This window comes from Coturnix japonica, chromosome 4 (genome assembly GCF_054131305.1).
Source record: "Coturnix japonica strain WE chromosome 4, WE-NBRP24, whole genome shotgun sequence".
Lineage (NCBI taxonomy): Eukaryota > Metazoa > Chordata > Aves > Galliformes > Phasianidae > Coturnix > Coturnix japonica.
In genome coordinates, this window is record NC_140666.1 from 42,752,606 (window position 1) to 42,776,299 (window position 23,694).

Consider the following 23,694-nt stretch of genomic DNA (forward strand, 5'->3'; position numbering starts at 1 on the left):
TTCTGCTCAGTTTAGAGAAAAATTATTATTACATGTAACTTCCATATGTAAGTTTGGGTAGATGAGGAGAATATTCAGATGTGCTTATCCATTTCTGTAATTAATGGTGTTGTGAACCAGCAGAATACCAAGTAGAATTATTACTTCTGCTGATCTTCATCTCAGGGAAAAGGGATACTTTCTTTTTATTCAACTGTGTGCTTTAGGTATAGTATACATTTTGTTCAACCCAGTCTGTTTTCATTAACCTATGTTATGTGAGTTAGAAAATAGACTACTGTTTGTCCTATCTTCCTATCTTAAACTGTAGCAGAAGTAGTGTGAGACAGAACCTAAAGCACACTGAATTGTTTCAGCCAGTGAGTCTGGGTTTCTGCGTTGGATCTGGATGAATCCATGATAAATATTTCACGTAAAGTCAATTTGAAAAATTACTGTTGCTCACTAAATGTTGAATGCATATATTCCTCCTTAAAGGAATAAATACAAAATGCATAAAATGTCGTGTGCCAAATGGAGATGATTTAATGGATGCTTGACACATTTGATGGTGGGTTAAGCAGCAGCTTTCAGTAATTACATTTTGAGTTAGTGAGCATACTAATTTATCTCAGTAACAGTTTTAGCATTCACTAAGCTCTTGAGTAATAGGAACAGGAAAGATGAACTACTGTATTCAGTAATGAGTGTCTTTATGGGAAATAGCAAGTCATTTTCTCAGGGTGGTTTTCCAGGACTGATCTGTCTAAAACAGAAGGAAGAAAAAATGAGTATCTGTAGGCAAGGAGAGACAGAGGCTTTACAGTATGGTTGTGGGTTACACCGTACCTAAGAGAAATTTAGATCTACTTATAACATAATGACAGTTTTCATGCAAACTTGTATTTTTTGCAGCTTTTAAATGCTTCATTAGGAGGAGAATTAAATGTTTCCTTTGCTGTGCTGCTGTAGAAAGCCTACTGTGTTTAGTGAGTCCAAGCACTTCAGCCATGTTAAGAGGATGTTGCATTATCCTTACACCCAACTTGCTAGACTTGAGACAGTGGAAGAAGTGTGTATGTTTACATACAGCTATAAATATTACAGCTTTTCTTAAGAAAAGTAATAACTTTTTTGAAGTTGCGTTACGTAATCTTATAGTATGAAAAATTGCAGAAGTGAATGTGTGGGAACAGAAACAATGTTTCAAAGAAATGTAAGATGTTTGACTTAAAACGTTTCTTTTCTAAATAGTTATGTATCTCATACTGGAAAGAAATTTGCCACAGATTGTACCCTTCTCTACAAAGGAGTTTGTTTCAGTTTTTAAGAAGTATTGACTGGTATTTAAACCATTGAAAGCATGGAAACTGGCTCTGTTAGTTGTGTTACTTAAATTTATGCAGCTCTGTGAGGGTAAGTATAGGAAATAAATGTTGATCATTTATGAGGCTATTTGTAATTAGGAGATTAAATCTTTCAGTAGCATTTTGTATTAGTAACCTGGCATCATTTCAGTAACTAAAAAATTGGCTGTCCTGAATGGACTTGCAGAAAACTCATTTTTGCCCTTTTCACACTTTTTTTTTCTTCCTGTTTCTGCCTTGTGTGTTTGATTTGGTGCCAGATGATAAAACATTTAAATATGAAAGAAAAGGCTCTCTAAAACTCAATAGGCAGCAGGTGAAAAGCAAAAACTCCATAATGGCCCAGTTCCAGGAGGAGACAATGAAGCCAGCAGTGCTGCAAACATCAGTCTAGCTCTGGCTTTAGTTGAACACTTCCTTTAAAAGAATTAAAACAGGGTAAATTCTACTTGTTCAGCCATTAAAAGGTGTAAAAGCTAAGTTAATGGATTGGTTGATGAACCAGAGCCTTGCCGATCCACACAAACGTTATGCTAGAATTAACATGCCAGATTCTGCTGTGATTTTTAACATATATATGAAGTGGCAGCATCTCTAAAGTGAATCAAATTCTCCCTTCACACATCCACAGAAATACAATTGCCTTGACATTTCCAGTTCAGGCAAAGGATCATCACAATTGGGAGTAAAATGGTCTACGTGCTCTAGAGCTGGTTCTTTTTTTTTTCACATGTTGCAAATAGCATTTTGGTGCTCATTAATCCATGTCTCCTGGTTTTTGTAATTTTTGTAATATATGATAGCAGATATGGAAGAATTTGGTTTTTTGGGAGGAAAGGTGACATTAGTTCTTCATTTCCCATTCTTCAAGAAACTTTGAGGTGTTATTTTATGTGCTTCCATTTCCAGCTTTGTCGATAGTACTGTGAACTTGACTGAAACTAGAATAGGAAAAATAGTTTATCTAGCATTAAATCATGTTCCAACAGCTCAGTTTTAACACTGACCAGCTGTATCATGTGTGTTGTGATTAATATACATTTGTGTTTTCATTCAAATGATATAACAGAATAAAAGGTATAGGACTCCAATATTTCTAATAAGTAGAAACTCATTTATTTTGTACTTTACAGAAAAAAACCTGTGAGTCAAAACTTAATAAATAAATCTGTATGTCAAGGTTAAAAAAACATAGATAAGTAAATCTAAATTGGGATGTTTTCATTCCTGAATGTTATCTTTTTTTAAAAAAAATCTGGCTAAGCTATGTTGCTATAAATACATTGTCTAGACAATTTCTACTAGTAACTAAGGCAGGGTTATAGTTCTGATTGTGTCACAAAGTAGCTAATAATTAAAATATATAAGTTATCTCTAAGGCAAAGATAAGCAGTTGTGATTTTCTGTGAGATCTTTCTGACCTTATTCAAGGCAAGAGAGAAAGGGTCAAGTTCAAGATTCTTTTTGTGTAACACATCCTAATCTGAGAAACGCCAACTAGTTTTTTCTGTGTTGGAGTTTCTCTAAATGTAGATGTTAATCTATGAACATCAAATCTTTTCTCTTGCTAACGTATTTGAGATTATAATAGAAAGTGTTTGCTTTATGGTATGGGGAGACTGAAATAGAAAATGGCTTTGTTGGTTTTTTCCTTTACTTTCATATATAATTTAACAGTGGATGTAAACTGGAAATGATGTTTTAAGAAAAAATAGTCTGGAAAATATAAAACTAAAAAGTCTTCACACGTGTGAAAAGCAAGTTCTTGCATGCTCAAGCTGATTTCTTGTTGCAAACCTGTCTTAGAAGAAAAAAAAAAAAAAGATGGATGGCTGCTAAATGTCATTGGTTGGACTGAAGATTCAGTATTGCATTGAGTACTCAAGGGCAGACATGTACATGCTTATAAGGGCTGATAGGTTTCTTTAGAAGTACGTAATGAAACTTCCAGAATGAAAGAAAGTAGAAATCATCAATTAACTTTTTGAGATATTTTCACTATATGTCTTTTACATTCTTGATCTCCTCGTAGATGTTACTTTGCAGAAAAGTGATTGTGGAGATATGTGGGTTTCTGTTGATTCTTGGAATGGCTCTTCCATCCTGTTGATTTGTTAAGGCACCGCCCTACGCTGTGGATTTAAACTCAGAGCCTACTGGCATCATTAGATGTCTCTTTTCTGCCTGTAAAGAGGGGGAGAGTAAGTTTGTGTTTTTAAGAGATAGGTCGCGTTCATCACAAGTAATCCTGGTTGCATCTCTGCCTGAGACAGGCTGAAGTGTCTTCATTAATTTATTCTATGAAGCCTGTATTATTTTATTCAGTTTGTTTTAGTTGTTGTAATGCAAGTGCAGATTTTTTTACAGTTCACAGAAAGCCCAGCTGCTGCTGCCAGGACATTGCTCATTATACAGCCCAAGACAGTTTGGGCTGTGAGCCAGCAGTTGTACTGCTGTTGTGATTCTGCCCCTGTCAGTGTCTTTGGTTAGTTTGCATGCCAAAAGTACTGCAGAAATAACCTTAGTATTCCCCTTTCTCACAAGAGGAAGAGGGGAAAATAAAAGGAGACTCAGGAGCAGAATTGTAATGTTCCCTTCCATTTCTGAAGTGGGTGCCAAGTAAAGCAGACTATTTCTGAAACTCCAGATAGATTCTGTTCTGTAATCCATGTTGAGACTGACAGTTACAGTTATGGGAAATTATTTTGTTGATGTAGAAGTTCAGAAGTTTAGTCCATCTGTCTGCCTTACTACACAGAAGTTTGAATGTTTCTGAGATGAGCAATTGTGGGATAGCTTTTCCTATCAAAAAAATGTCTGACTTCTGTGAGATGCCGATAAGCAACATCTCAACTTTTCTCAACCATATTGGAGATTTCTATGGACTGGAAAGGCTGGAGATAGTGAATCTGAATCCTGGAGTAGTGCTGTTAGACTCTAGTAATATCTTCAGGCATGTCGGTCTTGTCCACGATTCTAGTGTCTTTATAGACTGCACCTTTGAAAGAGCACCCTTGTCCTTGCATGAGCTTGCATGAATTAAGTCATGTCTGTAGTATTCAGGGCCGTTGTGTAACAAAAGTGAATTACTAGTTTCTGAAGCTGTTCTGTAGCTCTGAATCTACTTGGTATTTTCTGGTATTTGGGTTCAGACAATCTGAAATAACATGAAATGGTAATAACTGAAATATAGATGAAAATGTACTAGTAAGTGTCTGTTATAGGTACATAAATAAGGATACTGCCAGCTAGAATGGCATAGGTGAATTTTTCACGTCCAGTATCCTTATGGATATGGGGCAGATGTTGTTTTACTCTTCGTTAAACTTTTAGTCAGTCAGTTTTTGAAGAGAATTGACTCCTTGTTACAGGAGGAAATGTGTGTGTTGAATGGAAGGTCCAAGGATTTGTGTCTTGTTTAAGGCCAAAACCTGCAGTGTAGGCATGCCCTCAGAATCATCTAAGAGTTGGTAGTTTGAATACGGGTTTGCTGTAGGCTGCTTCATCAGCCTATTTTTTAATTGACAAAGATTTCAATTTGAGCAGCATTAGTAAAAAGTAAAGCAAAGCTTAAAAAAAAATATTGATTTTGCATTACCGGGGACTTCTTTGAATGTCTTGCAACATCTGGGACAGACTTGAGGGGATTTTATAAAAGAGCTAAAGCCATCCTAAAAAATGAAGTTGAAGGGAGCAGTTGCTTTTGATACTAAGGGGGGAAAAAGCATCTTTCAGAGAGTGTCATACTCTTTTTTTTATATTCAGACCGACTGTTCTGTGCATTTCTTCAAAAATGCATGTTTTTGTTCATTAACAGCTTTTTTATTTTCTGTCCAATCAAAAACAGAATAGATTTGCTTTCTGCATTTTATTGTCACAGTCTATTCAGCTGTACTGGATGTATTTCTTGTATTTTGGTTAGTATAAACTCTGCTGACAGCCAAATTTCTACAGGTTTTTTCTTTTTCGGGCTCTCACTTTTCTGAGGTTTTTTTTTTCTGTGTGTGTAATATCACATTGCTAAGTGGAAAATTTTAAAAGGCAGGTGTTAAAAAGTTACTACTCAAAGAAATGTGAGTGTTCACTTTTACTTTCATGCTATTAAATACTTATTTGTCTAGGCTTACTTTCAAATCTTAGCATTCTAACTGCTTTAAGTTTCTGCTGTGTTTTTGTACTAATGGAATGGAAAGCTTTCCTTTTTGGCCATGTCAGCAGAAAGAATTTTTCCTTGTTTCTCCTTGATCTTGTTAGAAAAGTAAATACCTGCTGCTGCTGCTTTTTGTTTGTTTGTTTTTTAATATAGTATATGTAATATGTGCATGCACAAAGTTGTGCACCTTGTGCTTTGCACTTCATTCAGTTTATGTGAATTGCTCTGAATTGAACACTTTGCTTTCAGAATAGTGAGCTCTTGCCTGAAATCAAATGGCTAAATAGACTGTGTTTCCTGAGGGGTTTGTTTAGTATGCAGGTTACAAATGGAAAAACAACGATAATCTTGTGGCTATGGGGGAGTGTTTATAGAATTTGATAAAGGTTCCTTTTTTCAGTTTCTACTTTAACTCTTCTCTCTCTTTTGGCACTAATAACTTTTGTACCCTGATAACATTGGTCACAGCAGTCCTTTTTGGTATTCTGATGCGGTAAGTTACTCCTTCCCTCCCAGCTTGCCCTTTAATTACTACCTGTCACAGGAATGTCTGTGAAAGTGAAAAAGGTATACTTAGCAACCATTATGGCTGGCTTGACAGGACCTGGGAACTGCGCTACTCAGGCTGTGTGGTGTAATTAGGCTCTATGCTATACTCAGTCTGATAGTGTGATGTGCCTAGTGTAATACATTCAGCAAAGTTATGACTTTGCTGCTTTGGAACAGGGTGGTCGAAAAACTTTGATAAATGCTCCATTGGTGAATATCAGTTTTACCACCTCAAACTATTGAGGTTCCTGATACTTAATGGTATTAAAAGGAGAAGCCCTGACAAGCTGTTTCAAGAGCAACATCCATGCTCGGTAAAAAGTTTTAAATATGCCCAAATTTTGATAAGAATTTGCTTTGATGTTGTCTGTGTTTTTGAAAGCCCGGCTTGTGAGTGAAGAAGTCTTAGCTTACCGCTTCTGTAAGCAAATTACAATTTTATAGCTCATTTTAACTCACTGGAAAGGATGTCTATGACTGACGCATTAATTGAGGAACAGCGTTACCAAAGCCATGCCATAGGATGATAAATGTGTCACTTACATATTCATCTTTCCATATCTCATATTTTTCTGTGAAACCAGCAAAAGGAAGTCCAGTTTAATCTCTAGATATAGGCAATAAAAACAAGCTGTATTTGCATAGAAGACAGCTACAGACAGTTCTGTAAGAGGATGTGAGGGGGAAGTAATTGTTTTGTGTTCTTGTGCTTTCTACCTCTCATTCACCAACAGCCACAGAATCGGCAGTGCTGATTTCTCAGAGACTATGTGAGGAACTGACATATTCCACACTATGAAGTTGTAAAGAAATATTGTCGTACGCAGTAAATAAAAGTTATTTCCATCCATAACTTGGTTACTAAAACAGTTCTAAAATATGGTGGGACGTAAACCGTAGTGCTCAAATCTGAAATACAAAGCAGTTATTCACTTATTTTCAGGTTAGGTGGAATGGTAATTACATTATGGCTACAGTATTGAACAATTTGAAGGACAGTTTATGGCCTACTCTCAGAAGCAGAATCTCTCTGCTGACACACAGGATATTGTACTGAGCCAACAGCATGACTGTTTCCTGTCAGTCCAAACACTGGCTGTCATTTTTTATTTCTGTGAGCAGCATTGAATGGATTCCAAGATAGAGCACTATCCATTAGTCACAGTTGGACAGTACTGTGAAATGACAGAGGTCTACATTTTAAGTAGGGATGTGCAGTTGGAGTATTTTGCTGAATATATTCTATTTCTGTAGCGCATGGCATGCACAGCTGAGCACTATTCCTCAAAAGGAAAAGATACATACAGCATAATTATGAACTGTGATTAAAGTGAGAAGTAGTTGGACTCTCAATGTTTTAACTGCGCATAGTACACTACCGCATCAGAAAGCCTCTATAAAAGCATGGCATTTACTTTTCTTATGCAAACTGGCATCCTGCATATGGCTTAACTTTTCTACTAGATGTTTTGGATTGCTTTATTGCGGTGTTTGGTTAATTTTTTTGTTTGTCTGTTTTTCATTTGATACTTTGAATCTTCCCAAACTAATGGGGTGAGCTTATCAAATTTCCTTTTGGTCTCAAACAAAAGCCAGAATTTTTACAGTGGATCCTGTAGGGCTTCTTACTCTGCCTTGACCTCTTAGTCTGCCTCACAAGTCCTTGCAGATCACATACTGGCTCCTCACTGCCTGGTTAAATCCATCCTGAAAGAAGAGAAAGGAAGACAGTAGCTGTTTGACATGTAGATGTATGTAAATGGATTCTCTGCATGTATAAAATACTTCATTGTGAAGCAAAATTTCTGGCTGTGGGAGGAGTTTAAAATTACTGCAAACTCTTAAAAAGGTTATTTCAGTTCTTGTACTTGATCGGGTAATCACATAGTACATCTTGTTTTGCCTTAGTATCTGTTATGTTCATTCTAATTAGCTGTGACAGTAGAAATGTAGGTGATCCAATGTACCAGTGTATGCTGGGCATGGCGCCTAGTGCTGTTCTGTCAGTCTTACAGCCATCGGAAATAAACTAAAATTGTTGTTGTTTCCTTCCAATTAATCAATTTTAGTGGCTTGCTTTTTAATGTACTGCAATTGCTATTCAAAAGGCAAGTTTGACGTATTAAGCAGAAATTGTTCTTCCTTTGTAGGCTTCAGAATCATAGCAATATTTCATTGTTGCTACATGGAAGCAGACAACTGCAGTATTTGGTTTACAGAATAAATTAATGGGGGAGAGAGGATTTCGAGGAATTGTCTGTGCTTGTTCTATGTAGCCTGTCTATGAATGGATGAGGGGGGGAGTAGGGGAGGAAAGGAGAGAAAGGGAATACAAAAACTGGGCCCCAAATTACTATCTGACATCTCTGAAATGAAGTAATGTTAGACTAGTTGGACAGGTAAGCGAATGACTGTCTTATCAAACTGTGATGCTTGTACATTTGGGAACATGTAGAGAACACCTGGGAATAAGATTATTCCACATGGAAATGCATGTTAATTCGCACTTTTAGTAAAGTTTCAATGATTATTCTGAAATAAAAAATGCTGATAAAATGAGGTAAATTCTACCTAAGCAAAGATAAGTGATATTCAGAGGTGACACTTTGCTGACCTCCAAATTAATTCCAGCTGCTGCAACAGACAGTCCTGGAGTTCCTATGTAGGACTCCTTCGTGTAAAAATGAACTTAAAGAATCTGATAAACTTTCCTTTTATTTAATTTGTCTGTCTTAGTGTAGTGTCATTTTGAATTAAGTACTCTAATATATGTCATACTAATGATATGCCTACTTCAGTTTGCAGCTCATCTGGTGAAGAACAAATACCCACGGGTCTGCATCCTAGATGGAGGAATCAACAAGATCAAACCAACTGGTCTCCTCACTGTTCCTTCTCCACAAATATAAGTGACTGTAAATGTTCAGGGTGATTTGACTGAATTGGCAAGTCTTACACTGCAGCGTCAATATTCTGAACCCAAAGGGCATTACGGTGACTCTGTTATACGATTTCTAGATGATCAGTATCTCACCTTGCACATCAAGAGCAAAGTTGTATGATTGTTCTTTGACATAGAGACTCATCTGCTACTGATGAAAAATGTGAATCTTCCAGTTTTCTGTGAAACTTCTGTCAGTGGTGATGTAGTGCAAAACTGGCTGAGCTCATCCAAACTCAGTTAGCATTCAGTATTGTAGAAATATCTCTGCAGAATGACATAAACTGGCAACTGATTGCCCTAAGCTGTACTTAAATAGATTGTTTTTCAAAAGTATTTTACTGTGAATATTGAAAATAATGAGCTGAAATTGTCATGTTTATCAAAGAAAGAAAAGATGTGTTCTCTCATTTTAAAGAATAATTGCTGTATCTTGTGACCTACTTTTTTTCTTACTTTTCTTATTTTTTTTTTAAAAGCACTTTTCATCTGGATTGGAAATAAAGATATGTCCTAGATTGGAGATTGCTGCATGAGCTGCTGCTAAGTGAATCCAAACTGCATCGCATAGTACAAAAATGGAGATTTGCTGCTAAGTGGAAAATTTAACATTGTTTCCTGAAATGTGGCAAACAGAACTTTTTCTTAAACAATTATTGCCCCAGCAACAGAATATGGATAGTGCTGTGTCTGTGACAATGGATTGGTTACTCCACAAATAATAGAGTTAGAAGCTCACACCCTAAAGAGAAATAATGCACTTTTGATCTTCATATGAAAACGGCTTAGAGAAATCTTTAATGCAGGAAAATCAGGTTGTTATGTTACCTGTTGAGGGACAGGATGTCTTGGAACTTAATTTTTTCCCTATTCTCACTTACTTTAGGTAGTAAGAAGCTCTTCCTGTTGTTTCTACATTTTTCAAGTTTAAGCCTTGCACCAGCGGTTTCTAATAAGCACTGAAACTTGGAGTAGAAAATATGATTTGTAAAAAGCCTGGTTACAGTTGTCTTTTTGTTTTCATTATGAGATTAACAAAGAGAATGGTGTCAACCAAAAACTGTGAGACAGTACTTTAGTTAATACAACTTCACTGTGAGAATAATGAAGACCTGCCCTGAGTGAGATGGCTGGTTATCATACACCTTAGTTGAGGATTTTCTGTCACGACTGGTTTATTGATTTGCAAATAAGAACGCTACATTAACTTTATTTCATTTTAATTTGTCACAAAAGATTTCCAAGGCAAAACAGTTGTGAAAGGAGAGAAGAGGTCACAGAGGAGGCTGTGAACTCAGGTCATGAACGTTCTCTTTAGATCACAAGCAAAGTGATTACTGGTTTTTATACTTTCTGTTATTTTGTATAACTGATGCCATAGAATATGAGGTCCTGTGGAAGGTGTTGAGAGAAGTCTTGTTTTCTTCTGTTCTATGACCAGAAGATTTTAATCTGAACCTTCAGAAGCTAATCTCTCTGGAGTTGGTGCTGTCTCCAGGGAGATTTAGTCTTACCACAGCTGTTGCTTTGCAAACCTTAGAAGAAAAGTATGATGAGTGAAAAGAATGGTGGGAAAGAACCCACCATTTACCTCTCTTTGTTTTCTTTGTCTTGGCTGCAATTTGTTGTTGGTTTTTTTTTTTTTAAAAAAAAAAAAAGTGGAATTACAGTATGTGTATGGACTTTCTTAAGTCTAGGGTCAGCATCATATCCTAAAACTTTCAAGTTTTTATTCTTTAAAGATCTTAGATCCTTGGTAGAGTGACTGGATAAAAAGGTCAGAAGACAAACCCAGGGGACAGCTGATCACATTTCTATGTCAGCAAAAGCTTTTTACAAGAATGTCTGGTAGGGCCTTTTGTGCTTGTTTAACTTTAGAAGTGATGTGAAAACAGAAGTGGATAGAACAAAAGCATCAAATTGATCAAAATTTTGGCTGCTTGGAGAAAAAAAAACACTTTGCAGTGCTTAGTGACAGAAAATAAGTATGGAAGTGTACACGTGGGGCCCTGGAGAACCAGGTTTAACCATAGACTGTGGTGAATTCATTGATAGATACCTTCTCAAATGCTTAACTGCAGCTGGAAAACTTACCCACAGTACTGGTGACTGTAATGAAGGGAATGAACAAAACAAGTTACTCCATCACAGAAATAAACTTCATGGTCCATTTTAAATATAGCACAGTGCTGTTATAATTAAAAAAACAAGCACACACACACACACACACACACAAAAACAACTATGCAATACAAAACAGTCAGAATAAGATCATCATCTTCTAAAAAGAGGCAACCAATGCAGAACATTTCTCCGTTTTCGTGAAATTACATCCTTAAATTGTGGAGTTTGTTGCCAGAAGAGACTGAGTCTTGGCCTATTAAACATGATGTTTTATAAACAGACTTCAACTCAAGGAATTTTTGATCTGTTGATTCACTGATACAGAGAGAATATGCCAGAATAAGATTTCACACTGTTTCTTGCATTACTTTTTCAAGCATCTGCCTTTAAGAAATATGGGATGTACCTAGTACAGTACATGTGACTTTATATTTATTAAATAGATTATACTATATACATGTAAAACGTAACATTTTATTGTATGTCTTAATATATGTATAATCATATAAAAAGTATGTTTACACCCATCTTCTCTTTTCCTTCTCCTTTGTTACAGGTACTCAGAAAAGGAACGTAAGCCTAAAGAATAGAATGTCTTTAAGAAAATAAGCTATTTTGTGTCCCCGGTCCTCATTCCTTTAGTAGAAAAGGTAGGAAGTGTTTAGTATCTCCTGCAGCTAGCATTTAGAGTGAAAAGCCAAGTTGTCTTCTGAGTGAAAAATACTTGGGCAAATTCAGCACTTCCATTTTGACTAATACATATATTTTTATTATTAAAATATTTAATGTTATAAATTTCATCCATAATACTGTTCAGTTTTAGCTTTGAGTTTAGCTAAGTTTCAAGTCTCACGTATACCTTTTGTGTATGGATATATTTTTGACACAGAACTTAAAAGCTGCCATTAAGCGAGAGTTTATGTTATAAAGTGATCTTTATATGTATTTTTCATGAGAAGTTGTGAGAGAGGGTGTGTAAAAAAGCAGGAAATGTCAAGAACTGCTAAACAACACTGACTTTTCCCACGTAAGTAGAACTACCTGGAAAGCTCTGTAGCTAACAGTTACAGAACTGCCAGTTGCTGGTACAGCTTTACATACTACTTTAGTCAGCATTTTCGAAACTGTGCCTATAAATAGGATGTCTGGATTCAATTAGGTTAGACAGATGCTTGGTCACAAAATTGACTTTAAACTCCTTATCCCTAGAAAAGGGAAATTCTTGTGTTTTGTGGTAGTTTCTCATTAGATCATTTATCTTGGTTTTGTGGTGGTTGTGCAGTTTAAGAAATGAGTGTCAAAGCGCTTCTACTCTGTTATTCTGCCAGTTTTGGCAGTACTCTGTCGGAACAAGCTGTTGTCAGGTTTCATAGCGCTCTTGAGAGATCTCTGGAGGCCAGGTTATTTTATCATGTATATTCCTGGTACCATTATTTGTCCAGCAATGCAGTGCTCATTCTTTGTTTTAAGCTGGAGCTATATGTCAGAGAGATGTAGTAGGAGCAAACAACTACCGCTTCTCTGAGCTGGTTTTTCTGCTGCTGGAAGAAAAATATTCCAGCTAAATATTTCCCACTGTTTGGACTGGAAAATGCTGCCTTTCCCAAACTTTTTTTGTCCTGCTGTTTTAAAAACATGCTGAAACTGCCCCAGTCCCTTTGCCTATAGCTTCCTGCCAGGGCAGCCAGATTCCCATAGTGTTCAGGTGCACATCTGGGGACAAGACAGCGAAGGAGATTAAACCCTCCTTTCTCAATCTTGCATCTTATTGATCCTTGCAAACAACTAAATAATTGCTATTCAACTAGAATGTCCTTTGAGAATGTTATTAAACTTTGTTTCTGTCTCATTGTTTTTTGTTCTTTTTAAAGTAGATAATTGTTATTTTTAAATCTGAGCATGTTTCCCTTTTTAGAGTTATATTCTCCCTGTTGCCAATAGAGGGTATTTGGTAGACAGTCTTTCTAATATTTCTGACACAAAAATTATAACCACAGCATCTAGGCACATGCTGGTACGTATTCTTTTACTTAAGTGATTTCTTTTTCTGATCTCCTGAATTATTTATACAAGGGTGATGAGCTAACTGATTTGTTGGGATGGGCAAAGGGTTAATTATAATCAACATCCTTTTCTTGTGTCTTTTTCCAGGCTTTAACCTATCATTGTATTGTGCAGGAATAATATAAAATGGTGCAGTGTTGTTTTTTTCTGTGACCTTCTGGTTGTAGTTGAGTATTTACCAATTTTTTAGGTCTGCTGTCCCTTCTTTATGAGTATTTCCTTCCGTGTGAGGATTTGACTTCTCCCACCTGTGTTGTCTTCCTAAGAATGTGCTATAAGAGTGCCTGTAATCAGGTTCTTATGAGATAGTTGTATGTTACAGTCAGTTAGTAGGGCTTCTCTTGCTTCTCGATTCAGCTAAGAAAGATGGGTATTGAAATATCTCTTAGCTGGAATCCAGAGCTGCATCACTCACAGCTTAAATAGCATTTCAGAAAGGTTGTGTGTGAGAGCTTTTTAGTTTTGTGGCCTGAGATGTACTTGCTGTTCCTACTTGCAGGGCATTGATGATGTCCAGAATATCCATGCTGGAGATTTAATTTATGTTTATTACTTTGCAATACTTTTAAGGTGAAAATTATGTATTTGGCTTTGTCAGTGTTCATATTTTGCTTTTTTGATCTGGGAATAAGGGTGGCCATTTTTAATGACTCCTATTTCTAGTTATCTTTTATTTGCTAAGAGTCATACTGGTCTCTCTCACTGTTATGTTGGAAACTTAATTACTGTCATTGGTCATCTTGCTGTTTTTGATTACTTGTCGTGGCCCAATTTGCAAAGATTGACTGAAAGAACTATTATTCCTTCCAGAAACGTGTTTATTTCCAAAGCAGGTAGTGAAACTTGATCTGTACTGGCTGAGCAAGCACCAGATTTGTGTATTCAGCTAGCTAACCTGTAGACTTCCCTTTTTGTTTGAATCCCAAGTTATAATGGTAGTATTGTCATTCTTTTAAATTTCTGGTCTCGGTAAGGACATGATGCCAGAAAACTTGTTCTGTTTTGGAAGTAGTGTTTCATCTGCCTTTCAAGTAACCATGAAATTTAAAGATTGCTAGTGGTAGTTCTTTTTAAGCAGTCCCACTAAATACCTGTTGGACAGTGGTCCACAACATTCTGTGACAACAGCATCTGTATTCTGTGAAGTTCGGTTCAGAAATACATCTCATACTATCATCATTGTATTGAGCATATTTCAGTATTGCACTGTGGCTGTCTTGTTTAATCTGCATTAAATGTACCAGTATTGCACAGAGTCTAAAGAGAAACTGGTTGAAAAAAATCAAGAGTATTGTTACCATTAGATCAATTTGTAATTAGTTCTTGTGAAGCTTTCTCCAAGATTGCATTTAGTTAGATTCTCCAAGAATCATAGCACCTGGTTATACCAGCTCTTCCAGCTGATCTGGCCAAGGAAGTAAAGTCCTGTGAGTACAGAACAGTTATATTGAATAATTTATTTCCTTTTCTTGAGAGAGAGATTGAGTGAACATGGCAGTAATTTGTGTTGTTGGGCTATTAATGTGTGCCTAGATATAAACTTTTGATGTCTTAGGTAATCTGAGTGACTCATTCCCCTGATAAAAATGGGCTAATAATGCTTCCTAATGTTACTCAATGTGGGACAAAGAAATACAGTGAGTACCATGACCAATTAGAATGTGAGGGTACCATGACAACACAGAAACTTAGAATAACTTTCCTGGGAACTAAGCTGTTTCACTGGGAGGCCAAAGATAGTAAGAATTTATTTTTATCATCTGTTAATTTAGTAAACTATCCTTTTCCTAGTAAGTATTACTAATGAATATGTGTCAACACCCCCCTACTACACTGTAGTAGCCATTCATGCACTCATGAATATTGCTGGTAGATAGCAGTATTCATGAAAGAGCCTTTGTATTATGAAGATCACTACACTTGATTTATATCCAGCTAGTGTATACAAAATACTCTTGTGCAATTGGGGAATAATACAGTCTGATCAATTGTCAGACTGATATTTTTATTTAATGTTTCTCAAAATTGGAACCATTTTGTAAAACTACCTAACAACAAGCTTTACAGCTTTGGATCCTGGGCTCCATCAGGAGAGGGGTGGTCAGCAGGGATAGGGAGGTGATCGTCCCTCTCTACTCTGCTCTTGTGAGGCCCCATCTGGAGTACTGTGTCCAGGTGTGGAGCCCTCAGTACAAAAAAGATATGGAGATTTTGGAAAGGGTCCAGAGGAGGGCCACGAAGATGATCAGGGGGCTGGAGCACCTCCCCTATGAGGACAGGCTGAGGGAGTTGGGTTTGTTCAGCCTGGAGAAGAGAAGGTTGCGGGGTGACCTCATTGCAGCCTTTCAATACCTGAAGGGAACTTACTCCCAGGAGGGGAGTAAACTCTTCGAAAGGGCTGATAATAGCAGGACTAGGGGAAATGGTTTTAAGTTGAAGGAGGGAAGATTTAGGTTGGATGTTAGGGGAAAGTTCTTTACTAGAAGGGTGGTTAGGTCCTGGAACAGGCTGCCCAGTGAGGTTGTGGATGCCCCGTCCTTGGAGGTGTTCAAGACCAGGTTGGACGGGGCCCTGGGCAACCTGATCTAGTAAATGTGTATGTTTGGTGGCCCTGCTAGGCAGGGGGGTTGGAACTACATGATCCTTGAGGTCCCTTCCAACCCGGGTAATTCTGTGATTCTGTGATTTACAGCCCTAGAATATCAATGATAAAATCATAGCTTCCTTTATAAAGCAGAGATCTGAAAGATAATACAAATGTTTCTATTACTATTTTCAGTTCTTTTAGCAATTCACGTAAATTTTGTGCAGAGAAGTTACGTTTAGAAGAGGGAAAGCAGATCAGTTTGCATAGCTCTTTCATGTCCTTCTATGGTTTATTAATTAAGGCATAAAACCACTACCTCAGCAGTACTGAAAAAACAGATTCTTTTTGCTTTTGTTTTCTTACAGCTTCTCAGTGGGGAGATACAGTCACTGAGGCCAGTATGAGGGCTTAGTAGTGAGAAGACTAACCTTGCTGGCAGGTTTATATGTTATGCTAAAATATCACACACTGGGAAGCATCAGTCATGGATAGATCTCTTGTCCTGTCCTGTCTGCTTTGTCCTCAACTATCTATGTTGAAAGAACAAATCATCTGTGATTACAGAGATAAATCTAGACCACACTTCTTGAAATACATGTCATACAGTCAATTGCGTGATATTTAGCCTTTGCTAGTAGTCATCATTTTAGATAAATTAGCAGATGATGTCCTACTCAGTTTTCCATAGTTTCAGACTGTCAATGTTCTTACACAAATTGAGTACATTCATACTATGGGCATTTGTGGCATGTTCTAACAGACAAGTTAATCTTTCTTCATTTGGTATTTTCACAGCAAACTGACTCAAAACAAGTCAGAGCTATGCTTCATGCCAGTCTTATCCTTGGAGAGGACTTTATCTTGTTTGGAAGGACACTGGTGAGCACAAGAGCAGCATAGTCTATCTTATGATATGCAATTCGAATTACTGTTTTAAATAATTTTTCAGTCCTGGAGATTCTGAAGCATAATTTTATTGAGCATACAATATTCAGCATCCTCAAAATAGTTATATTTCTGGCTATTGCATTGATTAGTTTGATTTGCCCACCCAAAATTCAGTTTCTCTCAGACCCCTTGAAACTTGAATAAGCTGCTATCTCTGATTTTAATCCTTTATTTCAAGGGAAGTTATTCTTACAGACAGTATTTCTCTATCCTCAACGATGTAGGTGACATCAATTGCCTTATGTTAGAGAGGACTTGGTGAATCTCTCCAATATTACATGTCCTCACTGTAGGACCAGTTCAGAGTTCTGCAGCTGTAGATCTTCAGGAATTGAGAAGCTTCTGCCCCAGATCTGGAAAGATACTGCATTTATGGTAGGTGCCTAACGAATGAATGTGAAGGATTTAGTTTACTATTGTTTACAGCAATACAGTTATCAAACAGCTATCTTTAAACTGGTGAGGCTCCTAAAAACTCATAGATCTTTTTATAGGATCTCCTGAACCCAGCTAGAATAGCCAGGAAGAATTGGAATAAGAAAAACTCCTCCTTTGCAGTATCTGCATATGTAAGTACTGCAAGCAGAATTTAAGATTTATATATACATAAATGTGAGGGCTTTACCAAAGTGTGTAGGTGCTCTTGCCAATTTCATGCAGAGAGAAATTGCACCGTCAGAAGTTCCAGTTACTTTTGAAAGACAAAACAGTTAGAACAGTTAGAAGCCATTGCTGTTGTAATGCAAGTGTGATGTATCAGTTGTTCAGACTGTTCTCACTGCTTTTGGAGTGCCTTGTGCCTCTTGATGCTCTATGTGCGTATGTATGTTTGCTCTGCGTTTCTTCTTGAAGTCCTCATAAGTAAGCAGTATTTGCCCAGGCTTCCTTGTGCTCTTTCACCCTGCCTGATAGTGACGCATTGCAGGCCTGCCCGCTCACCCTCCAGGATTTAATTTAACTTTTCACGGGCTCTTAGTTTTTGCTCACCTTCCCTGCTGGAAACATGTGAGAGATTTTCTTTCTCGAAGAGTTTTTAATGCTCTCATTGTGTGACCTGCTGCTGGAAATTGCTTGCTCCTTATTAGCACATGCCCGAAGCCACTGACATTAGCATCCCAGGCTTGTAATGAAAGGAGATTGCTGCCATGCAAAGGGAAGGGAGAGAGAAATGGAAAATTCCTCTCAGAGCCTCCCCTGGAAAGGCAGCCTCCTCATAATGAATCACCAAGAGAAGTCTTCATGATGATGGATGGGGACCAGTGGGGGTGGCAAGAGAGAGTTGAAGGCAACAGGGAGTTATTCTCTAATTATTCTTTCCTGACAAGGTAGAATAACAGGCACATAGGGCTGTGCGTCAAACTACTGCCTCTTGCACTCTTCTTGTTACAGAAGCACCAGCATCCCTCATGGACTGGGGCTGCTCTTGGGTTATCACACCCTGAGACAGTGGCTTTAACTGTCACGTCCCATTGTGGCAATGACAAGATGGCTGGGGCTTTTTTGTGAAGTAAAGGAAAAAAAAGAACAGACAGTAATAGAAGTCAAGCAGCCCTTCTGTGTGTGCTACACATAAAAGTTGCACAATGAGCAGTCACAGTAGCTAGTAATCTAATCGTATGTTTGTTTAGGAACCTAATGTACTGAACCTGAAGATTTCCATTGTTTCTGGTGTTTATATGATAAATACCAGAAGACAAACAAACAAACAACAAAAAAAGTTCCTTGATCTCTTCTCAATTAATTAATGTTTCTTCCTGTTCTGTTTCATCTGTTCTATGTAGTACCCTTCCATATGAATGAATCCTGTTAAGCTTGCAGTAGAACAGGTTTTATGTGCTCATCAAACTTGCTGAGGGTTAAGTACTTAAGGCTGAATAAATACTGCATTCTGATGATGATGGACTGGTCACCATGACGCTTACAGAAAGGAACTTTACTGTTTTGGCCAATGGAAATTTTCCTGTTGCTTAGTCCTCAAACTTGTTTGCCTTTGGGTCTAGGCACAAACATAAATATGTGCATAAGTGTGTATTAATAGTGTGTTTTGCATTCTTGTGCATTATATTATGAGCATGCATCCAGGGAGGAAAGAGGCATACATCAATATGCAGAAGGAGAAATGATAGTCCAGCCAAACAGGCTTCATCCCTTTGCCTGTTATGAGGATCCGGGGCCATTGTACATCTGTTCAGTTGCTGTAATATTCTTTTTTGTCATGTTGCAAAGCCTCGATTGTTGGATGTGAAACATCCTCACATATTATTATAGCAATGATCTATTGCTCTTTTATGCAAAACCTTGCTGGCTTTCATTGAGCTGCTTGGTATGAGCAGGGTTAAGTAAAGTTTTCTTTGTACAACATCAGCTGCTTGTTGTAACGTAGCCAATTTTTAGAAATCAGCAGTTAATTACACATAGGTCTTGTGAAAACCTGAAGCTGAAGTTAAATGGGATCCAGATTCAAGAAAATCTGGCCTTCACACTTGGTGCTAAACACATAAAAAATGTAGGATTTGAGCTTGGAAAATTCATCCTCACAAAGATCAGGATTTACATAGAGCTTGTTTGTAAATGGTTACAGTGGGAAATGCTGGCAGAGCCATCCTTCTAGTATTAATTGTTAACCTGTTTTGCAGGCCACCCATTCTGCCTGTGCAATAGAACAAACATAAATAGAACAGGTCATTCATTGCCCAGATTGTCATTACTGGTTTTTCTTAGCTGATGTGGGGGAAGAAAAAAAAAGTGTTTCCTGCATCTTAGGCTGCAAAATCCTTTTCAAGTCTCTGCTGCCTGTTTCAGATTTCATTTTCAAGGGAGTGCCTTTTAACAGGAAATCTTAACAACTTCACATATTAGCAGGCATGAAGCTTTCCCCACACTGTTTTACTGATTCAGCAAAATACTTATGCAGATGATCAGAGGCTCCATCGGTTAGAGATAATGTCGTGACTCCTAGCTTAAGTTAGGCATATGCCTTAAGTACCTTTAATACTTTATTCAGATCTGGCTTGAAAAAATTATCAGGTATGATCAAAACATCACGCTTTGCCTGAATCCAGTCAGAGACCTGAAGGCTCTCTTGTGTTGTTATTTTGCATTATTAAATCAAAATTAAGAATACCTCCTGTTGCTGGGAGTCTTAGTCAGGTTAAGAAATACCAGATAATAATAATGATAGTGGTACTTCGACAGAAAGAAGAGGGAGCAGAAACAATCAAAAAGGAAACAGAGAAAGGCCACCCATCAGAGATGTGTTGAAGGGATGTAAACAGCCTCAGTAATTTTCACACAAGCCCTGCAACTGCTCTCATTCAGATAACAAGTCCCACTTGTGAGCAGTTACTGTCAGAGAGAGGAGGAGCCCCTCTCGGCTTTAGTTGCTGAGCTGCAGTCTATGGATAGATAATGTTTTGTTTCAGGGGCCTACTCTGTGGGAGGTACTGCTTGTGCGGAGGCTGTCTTTGCTTTTGGCTTTAGCAGTAGCATAGCTTCCAAGGAAAAAAATTATCTCATTAGCTCTTGGTGAGGAGGTGGTGTGCAGCCAGAGCAGTCCATATGTGCACAGCATGGTCTTCGTCACACTGTACAATTTGTAATTGCTGATTACTTTTTGGCTGATGTTGAAAACCTGCCTGTCAGTCCCCAGTTAGAGTGCAAAACAGTAAGTTATCATCCTCCCTCATCTCCAGTCTGGTTTAGTGCAAGCTCTATCGAAGAGACTGTAAAGTCTCACTGCAAGTGAGGTTCATAACCTTTGGTTATATACGGCTCTCCAAAAATATAAATTAAGTTGAATGCTTTGAAATATTTAAGAAGAAAAAATTACTTGTAGCAAAAGCTGTTTTTTATTTTACCTTTAAAAAGAGAAGTATTAAGGAAGTTGAAATTATTTTGTTTTCACCAAGATGATTAAAAGCCTAGAAAGCTCACAGCACTGAAAACAAATGAGTATGAAGAAGAAAGGTAATAAAGTATAACAGATGTTATATCCAGATTTGTCAGAGGATGAGTCAAAATTGTGAGATTTAGAAAGGAATTATCGTTCAGAGTGCTCAGCCCCAGCTGTGGTTCCTTCTCAGGCCAGTCCTGTAAGAACCCAGTTTTCATATAATACATGCTCTCTCTTTATCTGCCTCATGTGTCTTCCCAGGTGTGTGTGTGGTCCTGAAAGGAGAAATGATACTTTTAGAAAGTGTGTGCGCTGCACTGTGCTATCTATTACTCCAAGCGGTAACTGATATATTTTTTGACACGTACATACTTCCAAACGTAATGACATAACAATTAACTATAAATGGCAGGTTGTCTGAAACCAGATCGGAAGCTCTCATGCAGGAGAAGGAAGGAAGGAGAATCTGACCTTCATATTTCTTGCATTTCTCCAGGATTACCTTCTCAAAACTGGAAATCTATGTCTTGAACAAACTGAAGAGCATGAACCTGCTGATCTCTGCTATACTGGTGTCCTTACCAAACCAGGCAGTAGTATGTAAGATTCTCTATTTCTGTACTTTTCCAAGCAGAGCTACCCTTGCTTTGTAGTAGGATGGTTGTAGATGACAGTCTGCTCTAAAAGCAGCCAGCCTTATACCACAATCCTGCCAGAAGGTGCTCTCACCTGTACAAATGGCAGCTGTTAAGAGTGAATACTGGCTGGATCAGAAGTAATTCCTGTGCTTTTTAGAATCACAGTTCACTACAGTGTACATTATATATGCAGTTAGCTCATTATGCTACTGTGCCAAATTACTTTGTCGGAGAACAATATACAGTTATCCAGAACTCGTAGCTGATTAGTCAAGAATCAAGAACAAAGAAGCATTTCAGCAGAGACAAAAGGTAGTACGTTTATTGGAGGAAGACGTCTTTCTGGAGATGCCTTCAGAGTCTCAGTCATGATGATATTCTCTAGAGCCAATCTGTCTTCTGACAGGGTTTGCTTTTGCTTAAGGTTGGGATTACATGCTGTGTATCGCAGCATTTGTTCTGATTAGAGTGAGTGTGTGGGAAACTCTTTGTACTTGCAGGCTGCATTATTAAGTTGTGATGATTCATACTGATAGACTTGGGCATCGTCTGAACTGTAGGGCTTTTCTCAGGGGAAATCTGAGATAGCAAGGTAAATTAATGCTTTCTTTGCAGGTTCATTATACAAAATTATGCTTAATTAAGAAGAGTAGTTTACTCTAAAAGATCCAGAGCTCCCTGTGGGCTTCTTGATGTATCAGTAGGGTTGGAGAATATTGACAGTGCTGGCAGGTTTTGCTGGCAGATATTCTTGGGAGAGTGAGAACTTCAGATTCATTTAGAGGGAAGGCAGGGCTAAGAGAGAACCCAGAACCTAGAAGGTCAAATGAAACATTTATGTAGGCATTCAGAGTGTACAGTCAGTGTGGAAGATATCTGCATATATTTACCACTTATTGAATAAATAAGTTGATTGAAATCTTTCTTCAGTATTCAGAAGTCTTGTAACAGTTAGACTGTAGGGATCTGTCTAACTATTGAGAACATATAGGTGCAACTTCTGATGTACTGAGAACAAAGGGATTAACTTCAAGTGTTGCTGAACAAATTTGATACCAGAAACTCTCAACTGAGTGTAAGTCTGGAATGCATCCGTTCTCCCAGCACTGGGGTAGTGTAATTATTTGTTTAAGAGGTATTCATGTGTTTACTGCCTTTACTGAAGCTGATGTTTGCTTTGTAGAGACCTACAGGCAGATACGGCCTCTTTGTGAAATCTTGGGCACAGCCATGCGTGAATGAGGCATGCTTTTCCTTCAGCGAGCCAACAGCCTACGTTCTCAGAAACCATTCAAAGTATGCTTTGCAGCACGTTTCATGCAAAAGAAAAGGCTATCAGATACATGCTTGTGCCTGTGTGGACAGTGATTTTAATTGGCAGTGGTACTGTAGCACATTCCATGTGTGGATATTCTGAGAAATAAGCAGTTTATTTGTTATAACATAGCAGATTCTTTCTCTCAGATACTGTGTCTCCATTTTCATTTACCATTTCTTAGGTGTATTACAAATGGCAGCATTTTGTTATTTTATCAGGCCTAGGGTTTTCTTTCTATCCAGCTTTCAGATCCTGCTGTTTCCCTTACTGTCTTTGGGATTTTTCTGGGTATATCTCCATCCTTGTGTCTCTTACTGGTTGGTATTCATGGTAATTAAAAATTTGTAAGAAAAGACCATTTGAATCCGGGCTGCCCCTATAGGAGCACTAGGCAATGAGACTCTGAAGCTGGTAGTAAATAACATTGGTGGCTTTTTTTTCTAGAAACTTAAGACTGAACTGTAGGATAAAACTTGGCAGTGTGCTCCAGTGACTGTTTTCTCTCTTTCCTGCTCTTTAATAGAATAGCAGTCACGTATGTTCAGCATGACTTCTGTACGTTGTTAGGACTTGATTTTCTGTTGTTGCTCTGATATGCTGCTGCTCCTGCAGTCAGTTCCTCTGTTGCTATCTCCTTTTTTTGTTGTTTTGTTCCCTGGGGTTGTTATTTCTGCAGGTTTTGGGTACCTGCATTTATGACATTTCTCAAGTGTATTTCAGAGGATTTATTTTAGTGCAAGTCGGTGGGTTGAAGTAAGTTTGTCATTCGATACGATGATTTTGGCAGAGTTTTCTGAGCATGAAACTATACTAGACTGGATATTAAGGAGCAATGTTGAAGTGTCCTTGTGTACTATGAAATGATGTTTGAGTGATCTGTGAGAATCCTATTTTTCAAGCTGTGCTGAGCTGAAGATGCTAAACTTCACCTCCTTCTCTTGTAACTAGAGAGACAACATGAACAAGAGTTTTGGAGAGACTGAATGTTTATTCTTGCCTCTGCCACTGGGTCGAGACTGCTCAATTGGCTTAATCAAAGCTTCGTGGGTTTTTTCTACTGTACTCCTGAGTGCACTCATGAAAAAAGCATCTGGGAGATGGATGTGTCTTGTTTTGTGTTCAGTTGAGATCCAA

General features: G+C 37.8%; 1 protein-coding gene across 2 annotated transcripts in view; it reads left to right on the forward strand.

Annotated features, from left to right (window-relative positions):
• TBCK (TBC1 domain containing kinase) overlaps positions 1-9,512 on the forward strand; it is an 83,162-nt gene extending 73,650 nt beyond the window's left edge. For both annotated transcript variants that reach the window (XM_015861429.3, XM_032444171.2), the window contains one exon: positions 8,847-9,512. In XM_015861429.3, coding sequence (XP_015716915.1) covers positions 8,847-8,957 — 111 coding nt within the window. In that variant the 3' untranslated portion in view covers positions 8,958-9,512. The remainder of the gene's footprint in view (positions 1-8,846) is intronic.
• Positions 9,513-23,694: the final 14,182 nt, after the last annotated feature.